Source organism: Balaenoptera physalus (assembly GCF_965194825.1).
Source record: "Balaenoptera physalus genome assembly, chromosome: 18".
Lineage (NCBI taxonomy): Eukaryota > Metazoa > Chordata > Mammalia > Artiodactyla > Balaenopteridae > Balaenoptera > Balaenoptera physalus.
In genome coordinates this window covers 66,207,527-66,232,690 of record NC_138899.1, presented here as the reverse complement: position 1 = coordinate 66,232,690, position 25,164 = coordinate 66,207,527, and the positions used below count along the sequence as shown (strand labels likewise).

At 43.3% G+C, this 25,164-nt stretch overlaps 2 protein-coding genes across 8 annotated transcripts in view; one reads left to right on the top strand and one right to left on the bottom strand.

Annotated features, from left to right (window-relative positions):
* Positions 1-25,164, top strand: part of SLC25A15 (solute carrier family 25 member 15) — a 35,940-nt gene that overhangs the window by 7,970 nt on the left and 2,806 nt on the right. For 2 of the 4 annotated variants that reach the window (XR_014256164.1, XM_082435038.1), the window contains exons 4-7: positions 7,921-8,058; positions 10,234-10,403; positions 18,798-18,956; positions 23,574-23,645. Coding sequence is in view for 3 of the 4 variants with exons in the window: in XM_082435038.1 (XP_082291164.1) it covers positions 7,921-8,058; positions 10,234-10,403; positions 18,798-18,956; positions 23,574-23,645 (539 nt within the window). In the remaining variant the exon portion in view is untranslated. Of the gene's footprint in view, positions 1-7,920; positions 8,059-10,233; positions 10,404-18,797; positions 18,957-20,633; positions 23,217-23,573; positions 23,646-25,164 lie in introns of those variants that run through there. The other 2 variants (XM_082435037.1, XM_082435039.1) reach the window with 2 other exon arrangements.
* The window catches only part of TPTE2 (transmembrane phosphoinositide 3-phosphatase and tensin homolog 2), a 96,944-nt gene continuing 95,434 nt past the window's right edge, over positions 23,655-25,164 (bottom strand). For all 4 annotated transcript variants that reach the window (XM_082435024.1, XM_082435025.1, XM_082435026.1 and 1 more), the window contains one exon: positions 23,655-25,017. In XM_082435024.1, coding sequence (XP_082291150.1) covers positions 24,909-25,017 — 109 coding nt within the window. In that variant the 3' untranslated portion in view covers positions 23,655-24,908. The remainder of the gene's footprint in view (positions 25,018-25,164) is intronic.

Genomic DNA, 25,164 nt, shown 5'->3' with positions numbered 1-25,164 from the left:
GCAAATACAGGTCCCACATGGCTAAAGTAGGTTCCTTTTGTACAGAAGTCTTCTTTTGGGATGCCTGGAGATGTGCCCGTTTATAGCAGGGCATCCCATCTTGATAGATGGAACTTGTTTTTTAAAGGCTTGGGACTGGATGAAATCCCCCAGGGAGACAGTGTTTATAGGACTGAGCACAGATCCTAGGACCCTCCAGCAGGGAGGGGTCAGGAAAAAGAGGAAGTAAAGAAATAAGCAGAAGATAAACCAGGAGAATGTGGTGTCCCGTGGTAGAGACAGACAGGAAGGACACTGCAGTGACTGTAGCTCTTTCCACTGGAGCGAGAGACTTTCTAGCTGAGGAGACCTGGAGTTTAGGTCTCCTTCAGCATCCTTGGAGAAGGACAGGGAAATGGAGCAACCACAGGAGATCCTGGAGCAGGTCCTGCAGTGGAGAAAGCTTCCTCTTTCACTCGGCCTAACCCAGCACCCTCGTCTTTTTTGAACTTGGGGGACAGGAGGGGGGCTGCAGCTTTTTCATCCTGCAGAACAGTGGTTGCTCATTACCCGTGAGCAAATGCTGCCTGAGAGCTTACGGAGCCCTGACACGCATGTCATGCTTCCTTCGCCCTCACCGTGGTCCTGCGCGAGGATCCAGGCAGGTGATGGTATCCATCTTACAGATGGGGAAACTCTGGCACAGATACTGATGCGCTGAAGATCACTGGGTTAATGAGTGACAGAGCCGGACTCCAGCCCGTGTCTTCTGCACCCCCAATCCAGCATTCTTCCCACAAGACCACAGGCGGGGCTCTGGAGTACTCTGTAGGGGTCAGGTCTAGAGAAAAGATTAATAATTACACAGAAGCAGGGAAAGGAAAGAACTGCTTGTGCTCGCCTGTTGTGAATTTCAGTAGCGATACAGTAAATATTCTCGGTTTGAACACGCCCTGAGTAGTGCTCTCTTTTCACCTTTGGCTGGACGGGGTCTGACACGGCAGGAGTGTTTAGGAACACGTTTGTTGAGTGGGTGACAAAACAGTCGATTCTTAACAAAATCCCATCCTACGCCGACTGCCATTTGAGATCCAGTTCTAAACGTTTCTACTGTAGGCACAGCCTGGGGCCCATGTCCCTCATCTCATGCGCTGGTAGGTGAAAGTATTTATTAGAAAGCCAAAGTCCACTGCAGATCTGACTCGGCCCTGTGTTGCCCTGGATCAGCATGCTTGGGGTTCGTTCAGGCGTTACTGCCTCTTGGATGAAACAGCCATCTGCATTTATCGATGCCACCTTTGTTCCAGCAAGATTGGCAAACCCCGGTCAATGACCCTGATTGACTACGGCCTGTCAGCAGGTTGACAGAGAGTCCCGGAGGGAGGCCAAGTATGGACCTGCAGACTGGCCGAGAGACAAACCCTTTAAGCTTTGGTTTTGACAAACAATTTAAGTAGGAGTGAAGGGAGAAGGATGGAGGGGACGGCGTTGGGCACTTCCCACCCCTAGAAAGCTGTGTGCCGGTACAGTTGTGGAGCTGGCTCTCCTGGTGACCGTCTGACGTATCATTCTTTAAAATCGAAAGGAAGGCCACACTGCAGGCAGTGTCTTCCTCCTGAAAGAAAGCCTGCTCCAAGCCAGCTCTTCTGAGACCCGGGTGTGTAACAGGCCGGCTCAGCCCTGGGAACCCACTTCACATCCACCTGAGGCACCAAGGGCAGACCACCAGGGATAGGAAATCGGGACCGGGATGGTAGGCAGCCCTTGGCTTTATGCAGGCACACGTCAAATCTTTGAGGTTCGGTTCCGGACCATCTTGCAAATTTTTTGGTTTCCCAGTGCATGTAAAGCTATGTTCACACTATACTGTGCAATAGCATTATGTCTCAAAAAGAATGTACCTACCTTAATTTAAAAATACTTTATTGCTAAAAAATGCTAACCATCCTCTGACAAATCAGGGTTGCCACAAACCTTCAACTTTGTTATAAAGCAGAAACTAACACACCATTGTAAAGCAATTATACTCCAATAAAGGTGTTAAAAAAATAAAAAGAAAAAAAAATTTTTTTAAATGCAGTATCTTCAAAGTAATAAAGCGAAGTGCAATAAAACAAGGTTTGCCTGTAGTAATGTTTGACCTCAGTTTCTATAACTATTAGTTTATTGTAACTTTTTTTATGGTTTCAAAACACTTTTTTTAAAAACATTTAAAAATTTTTTATTTTATATTGGAATATGGTTTATTTACAATGTTGTGTTTCAGGTGTACAGCTAAGTGATTCAGTTATACATATATCCACTCTTTTTCAGATTCTTTTCCCATATAGGTCATTAAAGCATATTGAGTAGAGTTCCCTGTGCTATTCAGTACATCCTTGTTGATTATCTATTTTATATATATGTTATATATGTTATATATATTAATCCCAAACTCCTGATTTATCCCCCCCTCAACATGTTTCCCCTTTGGAAACTATAAGTTTGTTCTCAAAGTCTGTGAGTCTCTTTCTGTTTTGTAAATAAGTTCATTTGTATCATTTTTTTTTAAGATTCCACATATAAGTGATATCATATGATATTTGTCTTTGTCTGACTTATTTCACTTAGTATGATAATCTCTAGGACCCTTTGTGTTGCTGCAAATGGCATTATTTCATTCTTTTTTTATGGCTGAGTAATATTCCATTGTATATATGTACCACATCTTCTTTATCCAGTCGTCTGTCGATGGACACTTAGGTTGCTTCCATGTCTTGGCTTTTGTAAATAGTACTGCTGTGAGCATCGGGGTGCGTGTATCTTTCTGATTTGGTTTTCTCTGGATATCTGCCCAGGAGTGGGATTGCTGGATCATATGGTAGTTCTGTTTTTAGTTTTTTAAGGAACCTCCATACTGTTCTCCATAGTGGCTATATCAATTTACATTCCCACCAACAGTGCAGGAGAGTTCCCTTTTCTCCACACCCTCTCCAGCATTTATTGTTTGTAAGCTTTTTGGTGATGGCCATTATGAGTGGTGTGAGGTGATACCTCATTTTAATTTTGATTTGCATTTGTTTAGTAATTAGTGATGTTAAGCCTCTTTTCATGTGCTTTTTTGGCCATCTGTATGTATTCTTTGGAGAAATGTCTATTTAGGTCTTCTGTCCATTTTTTTATTGGGTCGTTGTTTTTTTTGTTATAGAGCTGCATGAGGTGTCTGTATATTTTGGAGATTAATCCTTGTCAGTCACTTCATTTACAAATATTTTCTCCCATTTTGTAGGTTGTCTTTTTGTTTATGGTTTCCTTTGCTGTGCAAGAGCTTTTAAGTTTAATTAGGTCCCATCTGTTTATTTTTGTTTTTATTTTCATTACTCCAGGAATAGATCCAAAAAGATATTGCTGTGATTTATGTCAGTGTTCTGCCTCTAAGAGTTTTATTATTTTTTAAAGATTTATTTATTATTTATTTTATTTTTGGCTGTGTTGGGTCTTAGTTGCGGCACGTGGGGTCTCTCGTTGCAGTGCAAGGGCTCTTCCTTGTGGTGCGCAGGCTTCTCTCTAGTTGTGGTGTGCAGGTTTTCTCTTCTCTAGTTGTGGCGCGCAGGCTCCAGAGCATGTGGGCTCTGTAGTTTGTGGCACACAGGTTCTAGTTGAGGCACACAAGCTCAGTAGTTGTGGCGTGCGGGCTTAGCTGCCCCATGGCATGTGGGATCTTATTTCCCTGACCAGGGGTCGAACCCACGTCCCTTGCATTGTAAGGTGGATTTTTTACCACTGGACCACTGCGGAAGTCCCCTCTAAGAGATTTATGGTATCCGGCCTTACATTTCGGTCTTTAATCCATTTTGAGTTTATTTTTGTGTATGGTGTTAGAGAATGTTCTAATTTCATTCTTTCACATGTAGTTGTCCACTTTTCCCAGCACCACTTATTGAAGAGCCTTTCTTTTCTCCATTGTTTATTCTTGCCTCCTTTGTCATGGATTAACTGACCATAGGTGCATGGGTTTATTTCTGGGCTTTCTATCCTGTTCCATTGATCTATATTTCTGTTTTTGTGCAAGTACCATACTGTTTTGATTACTGTAGCTTTGTAATATAGTCTGAAGTCAGGGAGGCTGATTCCTCCAGCTCCATTTTTCTTTCTCAGGATTGCTTTGGCTATTTGAGGTCTTTCGTGTTTCCAGACAAATGAAAAAATTTTTTGTTCCAGTTCTGTGAAAAATGCCATTGGTAGTTTGTTAGGGACTGCATTGAATCTGTAGATTGCCTTGGGTAGTATGTCATTTTGACAGTATTGATTCTTCCAATCCAAGAGCACGGTGTTTTTTTTTTTTTTTTTTTTTGGTGACCGTGCCACACGACTTGTGGGATCTTAGTTCCCCAACAAGGTATTGAACCCAGGCCCTCTGCAGTGAAAGCATGGAGTCCTAAACACTGGACTGCTGGGGAATTCCCCTGTTTATGTCATCTTTGATTTCTTTCATCAGTGTCTTCTAGTTTTCAGAGTACAGGTTTTCTGCCTACTCAGGTAGGTTTATTCCTAGGTATTTTATTCTTTTTGATGTGATGGTAAATGGGATTGTTTTCTTAATTTCTCTTTTTGATCTTTCGTTGTTAGTATATAGGAATGCAAGAGATTTCTGAGTAGTAATTTTGTATCCTGCAACTTTACCGAATTCATTGATGAGTTCTAGTAGTTTTCTAGTAGCATGTTCAGAATTTTCTATGTATAGTATCATGCCATCTGCAAACAGCGGTGATTTTACTTCTATTCCAATTTCTATTCCTTTTATTTCTTTTTCTTCTTTGATTGCCATGGCTAGGACTTCCAAAACTATGTTGAATAAAAGTGGCCAGAGTGGACATCTTTGTCTCATTCCTCATCTTAGAGGAAATGCTTTCAGCTTTTTACCGTTGAGAATGATGTTAACTGTGGGTTTGTCCTATATGGCCTTTATTATGTTGAGCTAAGTTCCCTCTGTGCCCACTTTCTGGAGAGTTTTTATCATAAATGGGTGTTGAATTTTGTCAAAAGCTTTTCCTGAATATATTGATATATCGTTTTTATTCTTCAGTTTGTTAATGTGGTCTATCACACTGATTGATTTGTGGATATTGAAGAATCCTTGCATCCCTGGGATAAATCCCACTTGATCATGGTGTATGACCCTTTTAATGTATTGTTGGATTCAGTTTGCTAGTATTTTGTTGAGGATTTTTGTGTCTGTGTTCATCAGTGATATTGGCCTGTAATTTTCCTTTTTTGTTATATCTTTGTCTGGTTTTGGTATCAGGGTGATGGTGGCCTCATAGAATGAGTTTGGGAGTGTTCCCTCCTGAAATTTTTTGGAATAGTTTCAGAAGGATAGATGTTAACTCTTCTCTAAATGTTTGATAGAATTCACCTGTGAAGCCAGCTGGTCCTGGACTTTTGTTTGTTGGGAGTTTTTTAATCACAGTTTCAATTTCATTACTTGTGATTGGTCTGTTCATATTTTCTGTTTCTTCCTGGTTCAGTCTTGGAAGGTTATACCTTTCTAAGAATTTGTCCATTTCTTCTAGGTTGTCCATTTTATTGTCATATAGTTGCTTGTAGTAGTCTCTTAGGATCCTTTGTATTTCTGTGGTGTCGGTTATAACTTTTTTCATTTCTAGTTTTATTGATTTGAGCCCTCTCCCTTTTTTTTCTTGATGAATCTGGCTAAAGGTTTATGAATTTTGTTTACCTTCTTAAAGAAAAAGCTTTTAGTTTTATTCATCTTTGCTAGTGTTTCCTTCATTTCTTTTTCATTTATTTCTGCTCTGATGTTTATGATTACTTTCCTTCTGCTAACTTTGGGTTTATTTTGTTCTTCCTTCTCTAATTGCTTTAGGTGTAAGGTTAGGTTGTTTATTTGAGATTTTTCTTTTTGTTTCCTGAGGTAAGATTGTATTGCTATAAACTTCCCTCTTAGAACTGCTTTTGCTGCATCCCATAGTTTTTGGATTGTAGTGTTTCTGTTGTCATTTGTGTCTAGGTATTTTTTTATTTCTTCTTTGATTTCTTCAGTGATCCATTGGTTGTTTAGTAACACTGTTTAGCCTCCACGTGTTTGTGTTTTTTACAGTTTTTTTCCTGTGCTTGATTTCCAATCTCATAGTGTTGTGGTTGGAAAAGATGCTTGATATTATTTCAATTTTCTTAAATTTACCAAGGCTTGCTCTGTGGCCTAGCATGTGATCTATCCTGGAGAATGTTCCATGTGCACTTGGGAAGAATGTGTATTCTGCTGCTTTCTGATGGAATGTTCTACAAATATCAATTCAGTCCATGTGGTCTAATGTGTCATGTAAGGCCTGTGTTTCCTTATTGATTTTCTGTCTGGATGATCTGTCCATTGATGTAAGTGAGATAGTTTATTGTAACTTTAGGGCAATTGAATGTGGTAGGTCTGTTAGGCTTCTGCTCACAGATGGAAGAGAAATCATGAGGGGACCTCGCTACCTGGGCAGGCTGCCTAGGGGGTTACCACTGGGGGCTTCTGGAGGTTTGTGAGTTGTCCTGGTCGTCCAGTGACAGCCAGATGCTGGCAGTTAACAGGTGAGTGTCACAGCCAGTTGTTGCTGTGAGCAGCTCAGTCCTTTCCGTGCAACTAAAGATTGTCCCCGTAGGTGCCAACGGTGCTCTCGTGATAGAACATCCTCCCAGGGTTTGGAGAGGATCTCCTTTGCTGACCCCCAAGAACTCTAAGGAGTCTTCCTGGCAATTTGTTTCTTGTACTTTCCCCCATATTCTTTCCAGTTTCACTCCCCTGCTGGTGACTGAGGCTGGTGGTACTAAACCCATGTGAGATGAAGTGAATTCTTGCATTTTTGTACTTATGTGCATTCATTTTCCATTTATATTTCCAGCTTCGCCACTTGCCCTACAGCCATCGAGCTTGCTGACTCACGCTGGCAGCACCACTTGCCCACCTCGTGCCCTCTGTGCAGCTGAGGTCCAGGAGGTCATCAGCTGAACTGGGAAATCTTTTTTCAATGAGCAACATTTTGGTTAAAAATGTATCCTGGGTTTTCATCTGTAGCAGTTACATTACACTTGTTGCTCTGGGCTGAATCCAGAGGCACGTAGGGATGGCCTCAGAACCTGTTTTTATTTAAAACTCAGTGGCAAACACACTGAAGTATTAATAGTGTGTGTGTTGAGGTGGTGGGACCATAGGGAATTTTTTCTCCCACATTGTTTGGTTTGGTTTGGTTTTTCTGTGTCACTTTCTGTCTTAGTTCTGGCTCTGCTAGAACAAAATACCCCAGGCTGGGTGGTTTAAACAACAAAAATTTGTTTCTCACAGCTCTGGAGGCTGGAAAGTCCAAGAACAAGATGCCGGCTGATTCGGTGTCTGGTGAGGGCCCTCTTCCTGGTTTGCACAGGGACACCTGGCTGTGTTCTCACATGGTGGAGAGAGTGCCAGCCAGCTCTCTGGTCTCTTCTTACAGGGACACTAATCTCATCAAGAGGATTTCACCCTTATGACCTCATCTAAACCTGACTACCTCCCAAAGGCCTTCCTCCAAATACCATCACATTGGGGGTTATGGCTTCAACATAGGAATCTGGGGGTGGGGGACACAGACGTCCAGCCCACAGAGCTATGCCTAATGAAAGGAGCACGGGCTTGCAGTCAGGCAGACCTGGGTGTGAAGCCTAGCGTTGCCGCTTAGCAGCTGTGTGACTGAGCACAGTTCGTGGCATCTCGAAGCATCATTTTCCCCATGTGAAAATTGGGGTACTGCTGTCACTGTCACAGGGTCGTGGGCTCCTCAGAGGAAGCAGCAGGTGCCTGGTGGGCACTGAGGAAGTCTTCCTCTCCCCTCAAGCTTGCTCTCCTTTACCACCGGTGTTTCGGCATGCTGAGACCGAGCGTGTGAATCATGGGTGGGTAACCGGCCTCCTGTGCTTGCGTCCTTCCAGTGACCTGCAGAATGCAGCTGCCGGCTCCTTTGCCTCTGCCTTTGCTGCTCTGGTCCTCTGCCCCACCGAGCTCGTGAAGTGCCGGCTGCAGACCATGTATGAAATGGAGACGTCGGGAAAGATAGCCAAGAGCCAGAAGTAAGTGCTGCTCGGGCACAAACGTGGGGTCTTGTTGCCTTGGTGTGTCCAGTGTTTTTAAATTTTATGTTGTGCTAAAATTAAGTGGCAGAGAAACAGTTTATCTAGTACAAACACCCCTCTCCACCACCACTCTGAGGATGATTTTCTGAACACACTGTCTGTGGTGGTTGGAATCACCATCCACCCCACAGGATGTTGTAGGCAAGTATTTAATATCCCAAAAGTGGAGAAGCAGGGGCTTTTACACCCTATTTGGCCTGTGGAGAGCATAAGGCATGACCCCCAGCTGTACCGGGAGGCACGTGGCAGCGGCTTTGGAACTGAGGGCTGAGCTCTCCTAACTGCCAGTTTGGATTCTGGGCTGAATGTTTGCTCGCTCCCCGGTTTCACACAGGTGCTCAGGCTGACCGTCCCAGATCCTAGCAGTGACTTCCTTTACCTCCTCCCGAATGCTTCAAGCGTACCTACAAGCAAGCCAGATTCTGAAAACGTTCACGCAAACCCTCATAAGCATAGCAAGTCTTCAGCGATCGAATCACTCTCCAGCTCTGTCTTGAAAACAGATTCTAGTTACCCTGTGAATGTATGTTTCATATACAATATGATTCATTATATATTTGAATTGAAAATCCGTTTATTATCCTTGTCAATCTCAAAACTTGCTTATTCATCTAAACTAAAGGGTTGCTCGTGGTTGTTGCTGAAGTGAACTCAAAGCCAGTAAATCTCCTGGGAAAATCCATTAGGTAAACGGACCGTTTTTAGAGTTATCACTTTCCATGCAGTGAGAATGGGGTTCATCATGGCGCCCTATTTCCTGCACCTGTGAGATTCATTACAACCAATTCGAATCTATTATTCATAGCCTAGAAGTTCAAAACTTTAAGTCGTTAATGCTTTTTTATTGAAATACAATGTACACACAATAACAGGAACACGCCCAGAAATCACAGGAAATCCTAGGTGTGCAGTTCCACAAGTAGTGACAAAATGAACATGCCTTTGTAAACTGGTACCTAGATAAAGAAATAGATCGTTAACAGCACCCAGAAAGTTGCCCTTGTGTCCCTTAAAAGTCGTTTAAAGTATCTTTAAAGAAAGTAATTGTTAGATCCAAAGGACTTAGGTAGACGGACACCCTGTACGAAAGTAAATATTGGCTGACTGTATTTTAGGTATAGCAGTGCCCAAGCCTGGGATTTGGTAGCTTGGGGTTAAGACCTGGATTGGAAGCAGGCGAATTGTGTTGAGTGGGGTGACTTTGTTACTTCTTCATTGTATTGATAGAAGGAGGGGGCACTGCAGGCAGGGCCTGGCTCGTGGGTAATACCTGGGAAGGAAGATCATCAATAAAAGCAGGGGGCCTTTGTTACCTGGGGGCCTGATCCTTCCCTGATCCAAGCCAGGTCACCGGCTGAGAACAGAGTGAGGAGTGCGGGGCTCGCTAAGCTGACAGGTGTGGTTTGTGGTGCTGTTCCAGGGATGGGCCTGCCCCCCTGCACCACCAGGAAGAGGGGCCTGCCCAGAAGGTGCCCGTGTTCTGGCTTCTGCAGGCTCTGATCTGCTGCACGTAAAAACTCTTACACACCTACCTCGCTAAGAACCAAGTACTGGGTGCATCTAGAGCCTTACAGGAGCTATAGCTCAGCCCTTAGAATTTCTTTTGTCTTGCCTTTAAGTAACATTTAAGGCTTGTTGCTCACTTGATGAATGCAAAACAAAACAAACCCTAAACACCTGAACCAATTCCCTCAAAACACACAAGCTCAAAAGAAAGGCTGAGGAGATAGGAATCAAGGGAGGTAAGGGACTGGGCACGTACAGTGCCTTTTTATTCTCTCTGAGTTTGGACAATCTCATCGTAATTTCACTTACTCACTATTGAAAAAAATGGGTATTGGATCTTTTAGATCTTTGATAATGATTTCTAGAAATGTATGCCTTCGTTGTAATAAAATATCTTTACACAGACTAGTTCAAGTGATAAAACTTGTTACAAAATAATTGTACACCTGTCTTTCTTGGAGATATTTCCTTCCCACAAAAACCTTTTATTGCTGGAATTCTGGTTCCTCTGTTTATAAAATGAGCTACTTCCTTGTTAGAGCTCCATCAGGTCTGCTAGTTGGATGTGAATGCTGTTCTTAACTGTCACCCCATGTGTCCCCCCAGCACAGTTTGGTCTGTCGTGAAGAGTATCCTTAAGAAGGACGGCCCCTTGGGCTTCTACCATGGACTCTCGAGCACTTTACTTCGAGAAGTACCGGGCTACTTCTTCTTCTTCGGTGGCTATGAGCTGAGCCGATCGTTTTTTGCATCGGGGAGATCAAAAGATGAACTAGGTAAGTGTGTTGGCAGGGACAGCAGGTGGATTTGACGGTGTCTGCTTCCCAGTGGTGTAGTCTTGGTGGCGTCTGTGCACTTCGCCCCCTTGTGGGGGGTCCGCCTGGCACTGGGAGTTTCTGGATGCCAGGGAGTACCATGCAGCAGGTGACAGTGAGCACCATCCTCCAGCCTTGGTAACTTCCTCAGGGCAGAGGCTGGAGCCGGACATCCACAACGTTTTTGGGTTTTTCTGACATCTTTATTGGAGTATAATTGCTTTACAATGGTGTGTTAGTTTCTGCTGTATAGAAAAGTGAATCAGCTATACGTATACATATATCCCCATAGCTCCTCCCTCTTGCATCTCCTTCCCACCCTCCCTATCCCACCCCTGTAGGTGGTCACAAAGCACCAAGCTGATCTCCCTGTGCTATGCGGCTGCTTTCCACTAGCTATCTGTTTTACATTTGGTAGTGTATATATGTCCATGCCACTCTCTCACTTCGTCCCAGCTTACCCTTCCCACTCCCCGTGTCCTCAAGTCCATTCTCTAGTAGGTCTGCGTCTTTATTCCTGTCCTGCCCCAAGGTTCTTCAGAACCATTTTTTTTTTTTTTTTTAGATTCCATATATATATGTGTGTTAGCATACGGTATTTGTTTTTCTCTTTCTGACTTACTTCACTCTGTATGACAGACTCTAGGTCCATCCAACTCACTACAAATAACTCAATTTCATTTCTTTTTATGGCTGAGTAATATTCCATTGTATATATGTACCACATCTTCTTTATCCATTCATCTGTTGATGGACACTTAGGTTGTTTCCACGTCCTGGCTATTGTAAATAGTGCTGCAGTGAACATTGTGGTACATGATTCTTTTTGAATTATGGTTTTCTCAGGGTATATGTGCAGTAGTGGAATTGCTGGGTCATATGGTAGTTCTAGTTTTAGTTTTTTAAGGAACCTCCATACTGTTCTCCATAGTGGCTGTATCAATATACATTCACACCAACAGTGCAAGAGTGTTCCCTTTTCTCCACACCCTCTCCAGCATTTATTGTCTGTAGAATTTTTGATGATGGCCATTCTGACTGGTGTGAGGTGATACCTCATTGTAGTTTTGATTTGCATTTCTCTAATGATTAGTGATGTTGAGCATCCTTTCATGTATTTGTTGGCAATCTGTATGTCTTCTTTGGAGAAATGTCTATTTAGGTCTGCCCATTTTTGGAGTGGGTTGTTTGTTTTTTTGATATTGAGGTGCATGAGCTGCTTGTATATTTTGGAGATTAATCCATTGTCAGCTGCTTCATTTGCAAGTATTTTCTCCCATTCTGAGGGTTGTCTTTTCATCTTGTTTATGGTTTCCTTTGCTGTGCAAAAGCTTTTAAGTTTCATTAGGTCCCATTTGTTTATTTTTGTTTTTATTTCCATTTCTCTAGGAGGTGGGTGAAAAAGGAGCTTGCTGTGATTTATGTCATAGAGTGTTCTGCCTATGTTTTCCTCTAAGAGTTTTATAGTGTCTGGCCTTCCATTTAGGTCTTTAATCCATTTTGAGTTTATTTTTGTGTATGGTGTTAGGAAGTGTTCTAATTTCATTCTTTTACGTGTAGCTGTCCAGTTTTCCCACCACCACTTATTGAAGAGGCTGTCTTTTCTCCATTGTATATTCTTGTCTCCTTTATCAAAGATAAGGTGACCATATGTGCATGGATTTATCTCTGGGCTTTCTATCCTGTTCCATTGATCTATATTTCTGTTTTTGTGCCAGTACCATACTGTCTTAATTACTGTAGCTTTGTAGTATAGTCTGAAGTCAGGGAGCCAGATTCCTCCAGCTCCATTTTTCTTTCTCAAGATTGCTTTGGCTATTCGGGGTCTTTTGTGTTTCCATACAAATTGTGAAATTTTTTGTTCTAGTTCTGTGAAAAATGCCATTGGTAGTTTGATAGGGATTGCATTGAATCTATAGATTGTTTTGGGTCGTATACTCATTTTCACAATGTTGATTTTTCCAACCCAAAAACATGGTGTATCTCTCCATCTGATTGAATCCTGTTTAATTTCTTTCATCAGTGTCTTATAGTTTTCTGCATACAGGTCTTTTGCCTCCTTAGGTAGGTTTATTCCAAGGTATTTTATTCTTTTTATTGCAGTGGTAAATGGGAGTGTTTCCTTAATTCCTCTTTCAGATTTTTCATCATTAGTGTATAGGAATCAAGACATTGATTGCTGTGCATTAATTTTGTATCCTGGTACTTTACCAAATTCATTGATTAGCTCTAGTAGTTTTCTGGTAGCATCTTTAGGATTCTCGATGTATAGTATCATGTCATCTGCAAACAGTGACAGTTTTACTTCTTCTTTTCTGATTTGGATGTCTTTTATTTCTTTTTCTTCTCTGATTACTGTGACTAAAACTTCCAAAACTATGTTCAATAATAGTGGCGAGAGTGGGCAACCTTGTCTTGTTCCTGATCTTAGAGGAAATAGGTTCAGGTATTCACCACTGAGAATGATGTTGGCTGTGGGTTTGTCATATATGACCTTTGGTAAATTCCCTCTATGCCTACTTTCTGGAGAGTTTTTATCATAAATGGTGTTGAATTTTGTCAAAAGCTTTCTCTGCATCTGTTGAGATTATCATATGGTTTTTATCCTTCAGTTTGTTAATATGGTGTATCACATTGATTGATTTGCATATATTGAAGAATCCTTGCGTTCCTGGGATAAACCCCACTTGATCATGGTGTATGATCCTTTTAATGCACTGTTGGATTCTGTTTGCTAGTATTTTGTTGAGGATTTTTGCATCTATGTTCATCAGTGATATTGGTCTGTAGTTTTCTTTTTTTGTGACATCTTTGTCTGGTTTTGGTATCAGGGTGATTGTGGCCTCATAGAATGAGTTTGGGAGTGTTCCTCCCTCTGCTATATTTTGGAAGAGCTTCAGAAGGATAGGTGTTAGCTCCTCTCTAAATATTTGATAGAATTCACCTGTGAAGCCATCTGGTGCTGGGCTTTGTTTGTTGGAAGATTTGTAATCACAGTTTGAATTTCAGTGCTTGTGATTGGTCTGTTTATATTTTCTGTTTCTTCCTGGTTCAGTCTCGGAAGGTTGTGCTTTTCTAAGAATTTGTCCATTTCTTCCACGTTGTCCATTTTATTGGCATAGAGTTGCTTGTAGTAGTCTCTTAGGATGTTTTGTATTTCTGCAGTGTCTGTTGTAACTTTCTCCTTTTTCATTTCTAATTCTGTTGATTTGAGTCCTCCCCCTTTTTTTCTTGATGAGTCTGGCTAATGGATTATTAATTTTGTTTATCTTCTCAGAGAACCAGCTTTTAGTTTTATTGATCTTTGCTATCGTTTCCTTCATTTCTTTTTCATTTATTTCTGATCTGATCTTTATGATTTCTTTCCTTCTGCTAACTTTGGGTTTTTTTGTTCTTCTTTCTCTAATTGCTTTAGGTGCAAGGTTAGGTTGTTTATTTGAGATGTTTCCTGTTTCTTAAGGTAGGATTGTATTGCTATAAACTTCCCTCTTAGAACTGCTTTTGCTGCATCCCATAGGTTTTGGGTCATCGTGTCTCCATTGTCATTTGTTTCTCGGTATTTTTTGATTTCCTCTTTAATTTCTTCAGTGATCACTTGGTTATTAAGTAGTGTATTGTTTAGCCTCCATGTGTTTGTATTTTTTACAGATCTTTTCCTGTAATTGATATCTAGTCTCATAGTGTTGTGGTCAGAAAAGATACTTGATACGTTTTCAATTTTCTTAAATTTACCAAGGCTTGATTTGTGACCCAAGATATGATCTATCCTGGAGACTGTTCCATGAGCACTTGAGAAGAATGTGTATTCTGTTGTTTTTGGACGGAATGTCTTATAAATATCAATTAAGTCCATCTTGTTTAATGTATCATTTAAAGCTTGTGTTTCCTTATTTATTTTCATTTTGGATGATCTGTCCATTGGTCAAAGTGGGGTGTTAAATTCCCCTACTATGATTGTGTTACTGTTGATTTCCCCTTTTATGGCTGTTAGTATTTGCCTTATGTATTGAGGTGCTCCTACGTTGGGTGCATAAATATTTACAATTGTTACATCTTCTTCTTGGATCGATCCCTTGATCATTATGTAGTGTCCTTCTTTGTCTCTTGTAATAGTCTTTATTTTAAAGTCTATTTTGTCTGATATGAGAATTGCTACTCCAGCTTTCTTTTGATTTCCATTTGCATGGAATATCTTTTTCCATCCCCTCACTTTCAGTCTGTATGTGTCTCTAGGTCTGAAGTGGGTCTCTTGTAGACAGCATATATATGGGTCTTGTTTTTGTATCCATTCAGCTGGTCTGTGTCTTTTGGTGGGAGCATTTAATCCATTTACATTTAAGGTAATTATTGGTATGTATGTTCCTATTACCATTTTCTTAATTGTTTTGGGTTTGTTTTTGTAGGATTTTTCCTTCTCTTGTGTTTCCTGCCTAGAGAAGTTCCTTTAGCATTTGTTGTAGAGCTGGTTTGGTGGTGCTGAATTCTCTTAACTTTTGCTTGTCTGTAAAGGTTTTAATTTCTCCGTTGAATCTGAATGAGATCCTTGCTGGGTAGAGTAATCTTGGTTCTAAGTGTTTCCGTTTCATCACTTTAAACATGTCCTGCCACTCCCTTCTGGTTTGCAGAGTTTCTGCTAAATGATCAGCTGTTAACCTTATGGGGATTCCCTTGTATGTTATTTGTTACTTTTCCATTGCTGCTTTTAATATTTTTTCTTTGTATTTAATTTTTGATAGTTTGATTAATATGTGTCTAGGAGTGTTTCTCCTTGGATTTATCCTGTATGGGACTCTTTGTGCTTCCTGGACTTGATTGACTATTTCCTTTCCCATGTTAGGGAAGTTTTCAACTATAATCTCTTCAAATATTTTCTCAGACCCTTTCTTTTTCTCTTCTTCTGGGACCCCTATATTCGAATGTTTGTGTGTTTAATGTTGTCCCAGAGGTCTCTGAGCCTGTCCTCAATTCTTTTCATTCTTTTTTCTTTATTCTGCTCTGCAGTAGTTATTTCCACTATTTTATCTTCCAGGTCACTTAGCTGTTGTTCTGCCTCAGTTATTCTGCTGTTGATTCCTTCTAGAGAATTTTTCTTTTCATTTATTGTGTTGTTCATCATTGTTTGTTTGCTTTTTAGTTCTTCTAGGTCCTTGTTAAGCATTTCTTGTATTTTCTCCATTCTGTTTCCAAGATTTTGGATCATCTTTACTATCATTACTCTGAATTCTTTTTCAGGTAGACTGTCTATTTCCTCTTCATTTGTTTGGTCTGGTGGTTTTTTACCTTGCTCCTTCATCTGCTGCATATTTCTCTATCTTCTCATTTCATTTAACTTACTGTGTTCGGGGTATCCTTTTTGCAGGCTGTAGGTTCATAGTTCCCATTGTTTTTGGTGTCTGCCCCAAGTGGGTAAGGTTGGTTCAGTGGCTTGTGTAGGCTTCCTGATGGAGGGCATTGGTGCCTGTGTTCTGATGGGTGGGGCTGGATCTTGTCTTTCTGGTGGGCAGGGCCGAGTCAGATGGTGTGTTTTGTGGTGTCTGTGAACTTATTATGATTTTAGGCAGGCTCTTTGTTAATGGCTGGGGTAGTGTTCCTGTCTTGCCAGTTGTTTGGCATGGGGTGTCCAGCACTGGAGCTTGCTGGCTGTTGGGTGGAGCTGGGTCTTAGTGTTGAGATGGAGATCTTTGGGAGAGCTCTTGCTGATCAGTATTACGTGGGGCCGGAAGGTCTCTGGTGGACCAGTGTTCTGAACTCGGCTCTGCCACACCTCAGAGGCTAAGGCCTGACACCCGGCCAGAGCACCAGGACCCTGTCAGCCACGTGGCTCAGAAGAAAAGATAGGAAAAAAAAGAAAGAAAAATAAATAAATAAAAAATAAATAAAATAAAATAGTTAAAATAAAAAAATTAAAAAGTAATAAAAAGAGAGCAACCAAACCAATAAACAAATCCACCAATGATAACAAGCACTAAAAACTATACTAAGATAAAAATCAGAAACAAGTCAGTGTCAGACAGCGAACCCCAAGTCCACAGTTGCTCCCAAAGTCCACCTCCTCAATTTGGGTTGATTTGTTGTCTACCCAGGTATTCCACAGATGCAGGGTACATCAAGTTGATTGTGGAGATTTAATCCGCTGCTCCTGAGGGTGCTGGGAGAGGTTTCCCTTTCTCTTCTTTGTTCGCACAGCTCCTGGGGTTCAGCTTTGGTTTTGGCCCTGCCTCTGCATGTAGGTTGCCCTCAGGCTTCTGTTCCCACCCAGACAGGACAGGTTTAAAGCAGGGGTTGATTAGGGGGCTCTGGCTCACTCATGCCGGGGGGAGGGAGGGGTACGGATGTGGGGCGAGCCTGTGGCGGCAGAGCCCATTGTGACGTTGCAACAGCCTGAGGTGTGCTGTGTGTTCTCCCGGGGAACTTGTCCCTGGATCACAGGACCCTGGCGGTGGCGGGCTGCACAGGCTCCTTGAGGGGTGTGGAGAGTGACCTGTGCTTGCACACAGGACTCCTTGTGGCTGCAGCAGCAGCGTTAGTGTTTCATGCCCGTCTCTGGTGTTTGAGCTGATAGCCATGGCTCGTGCCTGTCTCTGGAGCTTGTTTAGGTGGTGCTCTGCCTTCTGTGAGCAGAGAGGGAAGGGATCCCCTCTCCTCGCACACCACGAAACAATGGTCTCCTGACTCTTAGGCAGTTCCAGAGTTTTCCTGAATTCCCTCCCAGCTAGCCATGGCGCACTAGCCCCTTCAGGCTGTGTTCACGCAGCCAACCCCAGTCCTCTCCCTGGGATCTGACCTCCGAAGCCCGAGCCTCAGCTCCCAGCCCCCGCCCGCCCCGGCGGGTGAGCAGACAAGCCTCTCGGGCTGGTGAGTGCAGGTCGGCACCGATCCTCTGTGCGGGAATCTCTCCGCTTTGCCCTCCGCACCCCTGTGGCTGCGCTCTCCTCCGTGGCTCCGAAGCTTCCCCTCCGCCCCCCGCAGTCTCCGCCCGCGAAGGGGCTTCCTAGTGTGTGGAAACCTTTCCTCCTTCACAGCTCCCTCCCAGAGGTGCAGGTCCCGTCCCTATTCTTTTGTCTCTTTTTTCTTTTTTCTTTTGCCCTACCCAGGTAGGTAGGGAGTTTCTTGCCTTTTGGGAAGTCTGAGGTCTTCTGCCAGCCTTCAGTAGGTGTTCTGTAGGAGTTGTTCCACATGTAGATGTATTTCTGATGTATTTGTGGGGAGGAAGGTGATCTCCACGTCTTACTCCTCTGCCATCTTGAAGGTTCCCCCACCCATACTTTTTTACTGGAATAACATTTGTTCATTTGCTCTGGGTCCATTTTAGGGGAGAATACAGACATTATTTTCCCTGTAGGATATCACCAACAAATGGGGAAATCACCTATAAATCATCTTGCAATAAGCTTAAACTTAGTAATAAATCTTGATAGTGGTTTTTTTTTTTTAATTTAATTAATTTATTTATTTACTTTTGGCTGTGTTGGGTCTTCGTTTCTGTGCGAGGGCTTTCTCTAGTTGCGGCAGGTGGGGGCCACTCTTCATCGCGGTGCGCGGGCCTCTCACTATCGCGGCCTCTCTTGTTGCGGCGCACAGGCTCCAGACGCGCAGGCTCAGTAGTTGTGGCTCACGGGCCTAGTTGCTCCGCGGCATGTGGGATCTTCCCAGACCAGGGCTCGAACCCGTGTCCCCTGCATTAGCAGGCAGATTCTCAACCACTGCGCCACCAGGGAAGCCCCTTGATAGTGTTTTGAGAGCAGTGAGAAGTGTACTTCTTTCTAGTTTATCCTAATTAACTGCTTGACACAACTGTATCAATGTTTGGCTCACATGAGTGATTACTTTTTTCTTTAATACCTCCCTTCAGTGTTTTGGACCTATTCTGGGGATAGTCAAGCTCCCAGGCTTAACTATTATGTTTAATAACTTTGCTTTTTCATGGCAAAGGAAGAATCAGGGCTGTGGGACATTAATATATTAAAATACTTAAGAGAAAGTTGAAAAAGATGCAGCCTGTGTTTCAGTGGCCTCTGTTCTCACTCCTCATGGTAGGGCGTTGCCATGGTGCCGGAGGCCTGCTGGTTCTTGGGGGGTCAGGCCTCTGGAGGACGGGGCAGGAGGGCCACAGAGACCAGCCTAAATCTGACCCTCACTAGGGCTGTCTCTTGTCCTGGAGTCATGAGGGACAGCCCCAGGCTACCACACAGAACCTGTGCTATTAGACATTTTGGCAGTTGCCCCAGGGAACTGTGTTCCACAGCTTTAGTGTTTGTATTTGCACCTACCTGCAGCCACTACTACATTGACCTCTGGAAATATCCCATCAGCTGTTCTTGAGACAAAATACTGTTTGCTCATTTTCTTCTCTAGGCCCTGTCCCTTTGATGTTAAGTGGCGGATTTGGTGGAATCTGCCTCTGGCTTGCTGTTTACCCAGTGGATTGTATCAAATCCAGAATTCAAGTTCTCTCCATGTCTGGAAAACAGGCAGGATTTATTGGAACTTTTATAAGCGTCGTGAGAAATGAAGGTGAGTCTGCCAATTGCTGGAACAGAGGAGGTGCGTATAGAGCGTGGCCGCTTGGCTGCTAGTCTCGTCGAGGTTGATCAGATGGGTAATTGCTCTCTTCCACCGCCTCGCTTTTCTAACAGGGTAGGTAATTCACATTTGTGGATTTGTTTCCAGACCCCTTTCTTTAGCTTACTTCATTATTCTCAAGAATGTTTGTTTATTTATTTATTTATTTATTTTATTTTTTTGCTGTGTTGAGTCTTTGTTGCTGCGCGTGGGCTTTCTCTAGTTGCGGTGAGCGGGGGCCACTCTTCGTTGCGGTGCGCGGGCTTCTCATGGCGGTGGCTTCTCCTGTTGCGGAGCACGGGCTCTAGGCACATGGGTTTCAGTAGTTGTGGCACGCGGGCTCAGTAGTTGTGGCTCGCGGGCTCTAGAACGCAGGCTCAGTAGTTGCGGCGCACGGGCTTAGTTGCTCCGCGGCATGTGGGATCTTCCTGGACCAGGGATCGAACCCGGGTCCCCTGCATTGGCAGGCAGATTCTTAACCACTGCGCCACCAGGGAAGTCCCCTCAAGAGTGTTTAAAGCTCTGATTCCTAACCTTTGGGCCAGGATTTTGTTTCTAAATAGCCTGGTGGGAATTTTTAAAGTATGTGTTTTGTCTACGAGGACAAATGTTTCAGAGTTAGCACCACTTTTTTTTTTTTGGCTGCACTCTGCGGCGTGTGAAACTTCCCCAACCAGGGATCCAACCCATTCCCCCTGCAGTGGAAGTGTGGAGTCTCAACCACTGGACCACTGGGGAAGTCCTGCACCACTTGTTTTAAACAATATCATCAGGAGATGAGCTCTGACAGCATATCACTAAGGCATTTAAAAGAATGTACATCCTTAATGATAAGACTTCTGCAATGAGAAAGGCACTAAGCAATTTCTGAAGGTGATTTGCTATCAGTTTTTAGTTATACAGGCGGATAAAGACTTTTAAAGTAGTGTTTGTATAAAGCCAATTTTATGCCACTAGTGAGTACAGGCTTGTCCTTCCAGCATCCACTGTACGTCTTAAAACTTGGATGTGCACTTTTCTGTCTTGATTTTGAGAGAAAGCGAGCACAGTAACAGTATGCAGAAAATGATTTAACCCCAAATAGAGCACAGACATCTTGTACATTACTAATAGTAATAACCCCTTTTAAATTTGCATTACACTTTATAGTTTTACAAAGTACTTACACCTCCCTTATCTGCCTGGATCTTCAGAACGGCCCTGGGCAGTGCTAATACCAGAAACAGGTCTTCGATGTCAATGTCAGTGCTCTGTCTTCTGGCCCAGTGCCTCGTGGTCCTCACCCGCCAGGTGAAGCTGCAACGTTGCTGCTGTCTGTGGCCCTGTGGTTGCCTTCTGTCTGCCCGTGTGAGGCCCTCTGCTCTGCCTGATCCATTTACCAGGAGTGAACACGCATGGGCTTGGTGACTGTTCCCTGAGCCTCGCCAGCTTTGCCGGGAGACCTGCCCTTGCCCTTGTTTCTACTAGTCTGTCTAGTTCCGGTAGCCCAGGGAAACCTGTCCAATCACTGCTGGTTTTTAGCGCTATTGTCTGGATTTGTAACTGTAAAAATATCTGTGCTGTGTGGGTTCGTGGGATATTTCCAAGGAGGGGGGAGCTCAGTCTTTGGTCACCCTTTTTGTTTTCTAGGAATAACGGCCTTATATTCTGGACTGAAACCTACCATGATTCGCGCGTTCCCCGCCAACGGGGCACTCTTTCTGGCCTATGAGTACAGCCGGAAGTCGATGATGAGCCAGTTGGAAGCGCACTGAAGCGCTCTGGCGAGCCTTGACCCGAGCGAAGGTGTTTGAGGACTGCGGTTCTCAGGGTTTCAAAGACTACAAGACCAATGTGGAATTGTTTGATTTTGTGGGAATTTTTTTTGGTCTTCCATTTTTCTACCTTATACCTTAAACTTTATGGAAGAGCTTCTCTTTTATACTATATAATTTCTGCCCATAATTGTATTGAAATGGAAAAGTTGCTGCTCTTGTCCTTGGTGGGACATACAGGGTGGGCTGCTGGCCCTAGGTACCTAATCTGAAAGGCTAAGTAGAGCTATATCAAGGGCTTTTGCATAAACCTGTATGTGTACATGCAGTTTAGATGGTTCTGTGTCGTGAGTGAAGCACAGTTTAGTTCCATGTTTCATCTCAGATCTCACTAGAAAAAACCAGAGGTAACCATGTTTCATGAGGATGGTTATAAATGCTTAATCCATTCTAGATGTGGGTCTCTTTTAAAATCTGCTTAGCACGTACACTATAATAAGTGGTTAAAGTTTTTAAAAAGTTTTCCTGTGGTGCTTGAAAACTAAGACGTCCATCTCGATTCTAAAGAGGAGAATATACCTACATACTGGTGTGGCTTCCGTGTTCTTAAGTTTCAGAGTAAGCATCCTGGATTTTCCCAAGATGCTCCTCTGTGGAAACAGTGCCATCCATCTTCTTCCAGGCGGGATCACATTCCACGCTCGGACATATTGCTGGGTGTGGCCTAGAGCCTTTGGGAAGCAGCAGGGCCCTTGCCTGTGCCAGCCCCTCCTCCTCTCCCGAGGAGCTCCTCTCTGCTGGGCTTGAGCTCAAGGAAGGGGCTGGGGGGAGGGGCCTGGGGTGCTTTGTGAAGACTGGCTGACAGCTGCCCTGAGCTTCTGCCTCTGTGTCCTGGCCTGGGCGGGATTCCAGAGAAGTCTGTCGGACCATCTCTGGGCTGCTGATCGACTTTGGACCACGCCCTCCTTGCCTCTACTCCCTGGAAGGGCTTCCGATTGGCAGAGTGCCAAAGCCAAGAGCGGCCCTGGCTCCCCGTCTGGGGCCAGAGTGGTGGTGCTTGTGGGCAAAGCGGTCTCCTTTCAGAGGGAACCAGAGTGTCGTGCTTGCGTGCCCCGTGAGTGGTGTCAGGGCTGACCCAGGCTGAAGTTTGTCTCGGGATCCCTCACTCCTTGCCATGCTGGAGCCTTTAACATGGGGTACTGGCTGTTGTGAATTTCAGTGATGTGGTCTCTGGGGTGTGACTTAATGAATCAATGAAGCAAAGGTAATTTTATTAAACTATGTCGTATGTATGCACTAATACCAAACCCCAGTTCATCGGATTCCCATAGCCTTGGGGTGGGCAGCTGTTCTCTGGCCGTCTGGTTTACGGGAGCCCTTATCGTCACCAGAGAAGTAAGCCTCCTCATCCTGTGCTGCTCCGAGACCACCCAGGCCTCTAATAAAGAGTTGTTAATCCGCCCCTGCGGCTGATGTGTTAATAATGATCCACACTGGTATGTCCGCCCCTGTCGGCAGGACGGAAGCGTTGTGTGAGACCTCCAGTTTCCACAAGTTTTTGTTCTCCCTGCAGCCTCGGTGGTGACTCCAGCCCGAAACCAGAGAGGGTCGGGAAGGCCAGCTGCTGGCAGACGTTTAGCGGAGGGAGGGGGGGGGTGCCCGGCGTTGTGCCCAATGGGCTCCAGAGCTATGCCTGGTCTTCCGTTTGCCTTTTCTTGAAAAGCAGTTTTTCTCCCTTACTTTTGTCCGTACTTAAATGGTCAGTAGCTACTGAGTGGTGCTTCTTCTGAACAGGCCTGGATTGAAGCAAAAATAGCAAATGGGACTGGCTTCCCCCAGGAAGCGACCTGCTCCAGAACCCACCGGGCCCCTGTTGTCTAAGCCCTGTTGGCAGTAAGTCTTCTCACGTGTTGTCCTGTAAAGATTTAACTGACTATCTTCAACAGAAACTGTCTGAGGCAAGTAAGAGTGAGTGGGAGTAATGAATGGAAACTTAAGACAGAGTTGGTTTTTTTTACGTTTCATTCTATTTGCTTAATTCATGGTTCAGTATGTGGGTACAATTTGTACCATTTCAGATCTGTACTCCAGACAAAAATAGAGTAACTTGAAATACTGTGTTTAAAGAAATTCTCGTGTTCTCTCATTAAATTATTTGCCTAATAGTTGACTATATGATTTAAGTACTTTACGTGCTAAGAACCAACTGTCAGGAATGTTTGAGTTATGTATGGTGATATCTCAAGGTGATGGTTTTATTGCAACAAGCATTGTTTTTTTTGTCAGCAAGATTCCTGATGTAAAATAACAACTACTGATATAAATACATATTCTATATACACTGCAGTTACGAAACGTGGCCCACTAGAATTACTCTCCCTCCACCAGGCTGTGTATGTGATGTGACTGATTTGGCAGGATGCCATTCTATTTTTTAAAATAAACTTCTTGCTCTCAAGTTTTGGATAATTCTGTTCCAGGTCAGTAAATTCTATTCAAGAAAACCAATATCGTTCTGATATATTATGATCTAAGTTTCTCAGGTTGTTTAACGAATTATTTGCACTGGGTTCTAGGAAAGCAGCCCTGCTGGAGGCCCTGAACAAGTTCTCTTTATGAGCAAAAGCAGAATAGTGTGACAGCTCATAATTGCCAGAAATTTTCATCCATTTTGGAGGGCTAGGGAAGAGGAACCCCCAACTGTAATTTCCTTTATTTCAAAAAGCAAGATTCTGAAAAACTGGGGTTTCCCAACTTTTGCCAGTGTTAAAGGTAGATCTTTCTTACTCCTCACTTTTTTTTCCCATTCACCTAGGCCTGCCCGCTGATCTGCCCTCCACGGATTATAGCTGCAGGAATTTTAAAGGAAATAACCTGGGCTGCCACAGTACGTTTCTGTAACCCAAATTACAGGGAATAATGTAGTCATAACATGGAAGGAGTTTGAAAGGCTGTGTCTCCAAGAGCTCTTCCTCTAAGGGGAGTCAGATGAAGGCGAGTAGAACAACCTTTGCAGCTGCGCTTTTGGGGGGCTATTTTGAGGGGGCGAGAAGCACCTGCGTGGCCTTCCACACCACCACGCTGGCGGCTCGGGGCTCTCTTCCCGTCCCTGCTAGGCCGGCACCCACCAACCCTTCTCTATAAACTGTTGCTCTAGTTTCCCTTAAAAAGTGCTGACTGGGGCAACCTCCAGACCTCCTGGGGCTGCCAACCCAAGTGGTTAGTGCACTGTTACAACACTGCTTAGTTGGAATGGTCTGTCCCAACCCCCCAAACCCTATTTTTTTTATCGTGTGCTTTTTGCAAAGTGCAAGGTTTTTCAGGAACGAGTAGTCTGTGTTTTAGCAGAGGCGCTGGTTCTCATCATTTGCTACTTTTCATTTCGTGATCAATTCAGCTTGGGCTAGATTGTTGAGAGCCTTGCCAATAAAAGGAAAATCATTCAAATAGTAAAGCCAACATAGAACTGTTTTCAAAGACAGTTATGGCCTTAAGATAGTGGCAGTGAAAGTACTTAGAATAAAGTAGCACCTGGTACCAAAGAGAAAATGATTCCCTGTGGACACAGGACTAACCAGTGTCTATAATGAAAACTTGACCTTACTTCAGAGTTCCCCAAGCTTAGGTGAAGCTGGTTGTGAGCAGGGGTGATGGGTTTTAAAACGATCTTTGCTGCCATTCTGATGCTTGTTAATAGTTTGTAAATCAAGTAGAAGAAGGAATTAGAAATTACTTTTCTAACAAATCTGAAATTACAAATGTAAAACAAAGCAGGGAATGAATACTTGTCCAAAAATACATAAGTAAATAAAATAAACCCACAGTGTTGGGGGACAATCACAATTTTTAAATATGTTATTTTGATAGGAAAGTTTTATTTCTGAGTTCTTAAGTGATAACTAATGTTCCCGTGTACTGTTTCAAATTGATCTCAATACAAATGAAAACTGTGACATATATTCTTTCAAAAAAAAAACTATTGCCATTGGCATTCTCCCTTGTATATATTTAATACAGTTCTCAAGAACATGTGTATATATATGTAAATACATCAGCAAGGAAATAGGTTTAAAAGATATAAATAGGTAGCAAGGATTGGGAAGAACATGATTCTAGCCTAGAAGGGGAGCTACACTTAATCAGATACCAGCTACAACTTAACGTCATCAAAATATACCTCGACTGCAAACTCTGGACGGTAAATTTTCCATGCTTTTGGTTTGTGGGGATTATCCAATTCACTTCTTGAAAGATAAAGCCTAGAATAGAAAAAAAAAAAAATTACATTTTATTGTAGGGCTAACAGAAAAGCCATGCTGTAGGATACCCTTGTTAGCTTTTTAAAAAAAAAAGCCTTGCTGGCCACCATCAATCTCGACCCCTCCTCTGCATCTAATTAGCTTTCA